Genomic DNA, 5,829 nt, shown 5'->3' with positions numbered 1-5,829 from the left:
TTACAAATCAATACGCTGGAAAAAGAACAATAGTTAAGTTCATATTAGGTTTTATTTTTGTTTTCGAAAAAAAAACTGTTGGGTGCGATTAAACTTGTTTGAAAAAGCCATCTAGAAATAAATTACACGTCAACAGAAAGGAAAAATCTTTAGTCATTTTTATAATAAAATGATGGTGGGGTGGGGGGATTAAATAGCAAGATATGTCCAGAGTTGTCTCCCGTGCACCAAAAAAAGGTCTTCGCTACATATCTTCTAGTTAGCGCGCTAAGATATCGTGGCTTAACGCCAACGTATAAAAATGTTAATGAGGACGGGCTATCTCCCCTGGACCAGAGGATGAATAAAACCTTACGGACCCGAAATAGCCTAACCAACAAATGCGGAGATCCCATTTTCTAGTAGGTAGCGCTTGAAATCGACACATTTCGAGAAAACTTCTTTATGACTGTTTAATGTGTAAGGTTTAGCATAGTCCTTAAGGAGTTTTGTTCTCACCGCGATGCAGATTTTGCAACGGCCACTCCTATTAATATATGGGCCTAGATGTTCTATTATTCTCCATCTGATATCACGTGGGGTCCCTTCATCTTTGAGGTGCCACCACGTGGCTGGCCAGGGACGTGACAAAACGTCTTTCTGGGACCCTGGAGGAAGCGACGTTTGAAAGCTGTACCGACCGATCCACTATATTTACAAACTGCTCTTGGAAACTGACGAACCCAATACTCGGATATGAGCTGGAGCCAACTATATATATATACTCTTTACTCGTTTCAGCCATGCGGCTGTTGTCATGCTGGAGCACCACCATGGTCGTTCTGACTTCCTCAGTCTGGGTGTTTCACATCACCACTCCTGTATGTGCCTGGCTCCCAGATGTTGGTACATTTGATGTATAACTGAGTTTGATTCTGCAACCCACATCTGTACTTCATGACGGGCTGTTGGTTCATCCGATATTGTGGAAAGGAGAATGTCTAATTCCCTTTTGAAGACATCTACTTCCACTTTATGCAAATTTCTTAATTTTTGTAGCAGGGCATTGAAAGGCTGTGGGCCTTTGAACCCTAGACTATTGCAATACCTAGTCCTGAATTTAGATGGAGTAAACGGTACCTTTGGTACAATGCAATGGCGGCCAGTTCTGGCATTTGTATAACACTCAATGCCAAAGTTAGGTACTAGCCCTTCTAGGATTTTCCATATGTATATTTTTGCGTATCTGTCACGCCTTCGCTCCAAAGAGTAGAGTTGTAGTTTTCTCAGCCTATCCCTGTAGCTCATCCACTAGACTGTTTCAATCTTTTTAGTGTAGGGCCGTTGGAATTTTAACTTTTTGTTTTAATATATATATTAGAAATTAAGGAAATCTCGGACGCAGGAGAATAGCTGTGAATACAGTTTAGAATAGTTGGTCAAGATACCCTTGTAAGACGGGGAAAACGTGGCCAGCAAGCCACTACAGAGAAACGAACTCTGTACCTCTCGTATGTGCGCGCGCGTGCATGCGTGTGTCCGCGTTCTCTTCTGTTTTTAATTATTTGAATTCTTCCTCTGGAAAAGGAGCTGGTTTCTAACAAAGAAACCACATTGCCTTACGGAGAATGTCTGGTACTACATGGTCCAGCTCCCGATTGAGAAGTATCCTTGCAAAGATTTAGCGAACAATTGGCAATAGGGAGATCCCACGGTAGTTAACACACGCATCTTTTGACTCTTTTTTTAAAGAAAGAAACGAGAATGTCATCTTTCCACTCTTGTAGAGTTTCGTCTTTGACCCGACTGCGAAATACAGTCGATAAAAACCCCAGTATCACCTTTCTGAACCAGTTCAATAACAATATCAACGTTCCTGGGGACTTTGTCGGTATTCATCAATTTAACATCTACCATTATTTCATCATTAATAGGTGGATTATCAAGTTAGAGGATCACAGGTACCTGCGTAAGTCCTTCAAATTACTGCTGGCGTTACTACGGCCTCATGGTTCAAGATATCGCTAAAATGCTGCCACCATCTGACCTTGATTCCGTGTCTCTTGTGCGATAGCAAATTACCAGTCTTTGATCGCACAGACTCGTATTACAGCTCTAAACATTTTGACAGATTTCTAAATATTTATCGATTACTTTGTGGTATTATATCTCAGATTAGACTGTTTGGATCGTATTGTGTTGGGCATATATGTCTGCTTTCTGTATTAATTGAAATAGTTAATCAAGTAACTGGTTTGTATGTATACATACAGGAATCGGACAAAATAAAGGGAATACCACTTTTTCTTTGGCTATTTTTTTTTTTTTTCTATTGGCGATATAACAAATTCTAGACGAAAGACAACGCTCAAACAGAGAAACTGCAGAATAATGTAAAGCATTATGTCTAAAAACCATTAAATTATGGCACCAAAAGTAACATTAGAACTAAACCACTGTCAACCCTGTATCAACCAAAACTGTCCGGCAGAAACTCCATAAAGGTGGATACCATGCGAGGGCTACAAATGCGACACCAGGCTCCAATCTGATTTGGCAGAGTTTCTACAGCTGGATGCCCTTCCTAACGCCAACCACTCTGAGAGTGTAGTGGGTGCTTTTATGTGCTATCGGCACGAGGGCCAGTCAGGCGGGTACTGGCGACGGCCATGCTCGAAATGGTGTATTTTACGTGCCACCTGCACAGGAGCCAGTCCAGCGGCACTGGCAACGATCTCGCTCGAATGTCTTACTGGCAACGGCCACACTCCAAATGGAGTATTTTACGTGCCACCTGCACAGGAGCCAATCCAGGGGCACTGGCAACGATCTCGCTCGAATGTCTTACTGGCAACGGCCACGCTCAAAATGGTGTATTTTACGTGCCACCTGCACAGGAGCCAGTCCAGCGGCACTGGCAACGATCTCGCTCGAATGTCTTACTGGCAACGGCCACGCTCAAAATGGAGTATTTTACGTGCCACCTGCACAAGAGCCAGTCCAGGGGCGGCACTGGCAACGATCTCACTCAGAACTGCTTCTAGCTTGAAATTAAATTTTATGAAACTTTTAATAAGCAAAGATGAAAGACATTTAGACGATAAAGAAAATTTTTAATTGTTCAGTTCATAATTTAACAATGCAATAAGTTTACATTTAAGAAATAAGCACCATATCAAATTTGAATTGTTTAAATAACAAGTTCTTTACTTTTCTTCCATACAGATTGTTTATGATTTTCTAAAAGTGAAAAATTTAGTTAAGCAATTAAATTGCTTTGATTAAAACTCCATGTTTTATTAACAGACAAATGATAATGAGATGTAGCAGCAATCATGACTGTCTCTAGAAACATTAACAGAATTCATCAGGCGGAATAATAATAATATTGATTTTTTTTCTTTTTCATTTTCTTTCATCCTCTCCAACAATTAAATATAATACCTCAGCATATAGAAAAAATGAATTGTAATGTGGCAACGTTCATTCCTTCTCCAACTGAACCGGCAATTTTGGTTAACTAACGATCTCAGTAGTTTTCTTTCGTTGCCTCTTTTCCTCCATTCGCGTTTTAACGATGCACAAAAACAAAGACTAAATTTGGGAAGACAAAAGCGAAGCAAATATGTGGCGTTCATGCCTTTCCATAAGGTATTCAACGTATATATGCCAAGTGAAATAACTTCAACCAGGAATGAAAAATCAAATCCCAGATTCAGAGCTCACCTCAATCAACACCATCGTTTAACGTCCGTTTTCCATGCTGGCATGGATTGGACAGTTTTGACAGGAGCTGGTCAACTGGAGAGCTGTCCAGGCTCCAGTTGTCTGTTAGTAACAGAGCGCCTCTCCTTCTGAGTGAAAGGCAGACTGTATGGAGCCTGTGTACGTACAGCTATGCCACATGGCAGTGAAACATGGGCTGTGACTACAGAGGATATGCAAAGGCTTGAAAGAAATGAAGCAAGCATGCTCCGCTGGATGGGTAATATGAGTTGTGCACATATGACAGAGTGTAAATGACTTAAGAGGAAGACTGGGTATAAGAGGCATCTTGTATGGTATGGTCATGTGATGCGTATGGATGAGAACAGCTGCTTCAAGAAGTGTTGATCTCTAATTGTGGAGGGAACATGTGGAAGAGGTAGACCCATGAAGACGTGGGACGAAGTGGTGAGAAGCGATCTTCAGACACTGGGCCTCACCGAGATGACAAGTGACTGAGGCAATATACCTTATATCATAAGTATAAGGCACAAATAGGATGCTGCAACAAATCAACCCTTTCTAAATAACAGTGGAAAAGTAAAGGAAACTACAATGTTATTAATTCAGTTAATATCCTTAAATATTAGATAAGAAATCCTCTTATTATCATTAATTACTTCTAAAAAAGTAAAAGAGAAACAGGAAAGAAAGAAAGGAGGTTGGATGTGAAAATATTAATATTCAACAAAGTAAGTTGCTAATTAGCAAATTACTTAAGGAGTTTGTTAAACCCTTAGTATTCAACATTATTTTGTCAAAAGTATTGGTTATTTATTCACATTGTTTTGAATTAGTCATGCATTATTGTAGGGTAGGTGTGAGAGGTCAGACCTGACCAGTTTGAGCATAAAACAGGTAAAATATCTGGACTGGATATGGCCAGTTAAAATCAATATTGGTTTCAAATGTTGGCACAAGGCCAGTAATTTCAAGGGAAGGATAAGTCAATCACATCAACCCCAGTATTCAACTGGTACTTACTTTATCAACCTTGAAAGGACAAAAGGCAAAGTCGACCTCAGTGGGATTTGAACTCAGAACACAAAGACAGATGTAATGTTGCTAAAGCATTCTGCCTGGCTTGCTAACAAGTGTGCCGGCTCAGTGCTTTAGTTGTTAAATTAATATTAACAGTGACCGAGAGAGGTCAGAACAATTAATGGAGATTTTGAAGTGTATTATTACGATAAATGGGAAGAAACCAATTACTAACAAAGAAAATATCGCTTGTGATTTATTAAAGTTAGTCAGAGGAGAGGAGAAATAATAATGTGTGTGTGTAGATGAGTATGTATAACAGTATGTGCATAATATATATATATATGTACATGTGTGTGTAGATATAAAATACATTATGTTGAAGTGGAGATTTATTGAATGAATGGAATGGGAAAAAAGGGATAGAAAAACAGAATTTAAAGAAAGTAGTAGTAGTAAATGAAGAGACGGGAGAAGTAGAAATATATGGAAAATGTGTTTGCAATGTATGTGGAAAGAAGATTTTAAGAAGCTGAGAGCAAGAGAGAGAGAGAGAGAGGGTGTGTGAGCATGTGAGAGAAAGAAAGTGTGTGTGAGAGAGAGTGAGAGAGGTTAATGTAGAAAACTGAATGCGAGAAGAACAAAAAGATGAGAGTAAAAGAGACAGAGAGAGTTAGACAAACAGAACGACAGAGTTGAGAGAGAGAGAGAGATAGAGAGAGAGAAAGACATCAAATGGTAATGATTTATACAACAGAATATGAAATGTAAGCACACTTCTGAAAATTGAAAATGCACATATACAATTCAACATTTTTAAAATAAAAACAGCAGAGTATTTTCTGCCCGTGTTAAAATCAGTTGATGCGGTTCTTGTTTGTAAATTAAATTTGTTCCAGTTTAATTTTTTTTTTAATTCCCATTTCATTTTAAAATTAGAATTGGCAGTGTGTATTCTTTCCTTACCCTCACATAATAGCAAAAAAAAAAAGAAAGAAAAAAAAAAGAAAAATTTGCACTGATTCAGAAATAAATGCAAAGAGCAGATCCAAACTGTGCCACAGGGGGAGACAAAGCAGAAACAAAACAATCCAAAACACAAAA

At 38.9% G+C, this 5,829-nt stretch overlaps 1 protein-coding gene across 1 annotated transcript in view; it reads right to left on the bottom strand.

Annotated features, from left to right (window-relative positions):
* Positions 1-5,829, bottom strand: part of LOC106878569 (kinesin-like protein KIF11) — a 33,256-nt gene continuing 27,427 nt past the window's right edge. The window contains exon 27 of the mRNA XM_014927813.2: positions 1-15. Coding sequence (XP_014783299.1) covers positions 1-15 — 15 coding nt within the window. The remainder of the gene's footprint in view (positions 16-5,829) is intronic.

The sequence above is a fragment of the Octopus bimaculoides genome, chromosome 14, assembly GCF_001194135.2.
Source record: "Octopus bimaculoides isolate UCB-OBI-ISO-001 chromosome 14, ASM119413v2, whole genome shotgun sequence".
Taxonomy (NCBI): Eukaryota; Metazoa; Mollusca; class Cephalopoda; order Octopoda; family Octopodidae; genus Octopus; species Octopus bimaculoides.
The sequence above is the reverse complement of the archived record's forward strand: the minus strand, read 5'-3'. Positions and strand labels throughout refer to the sequence as shown.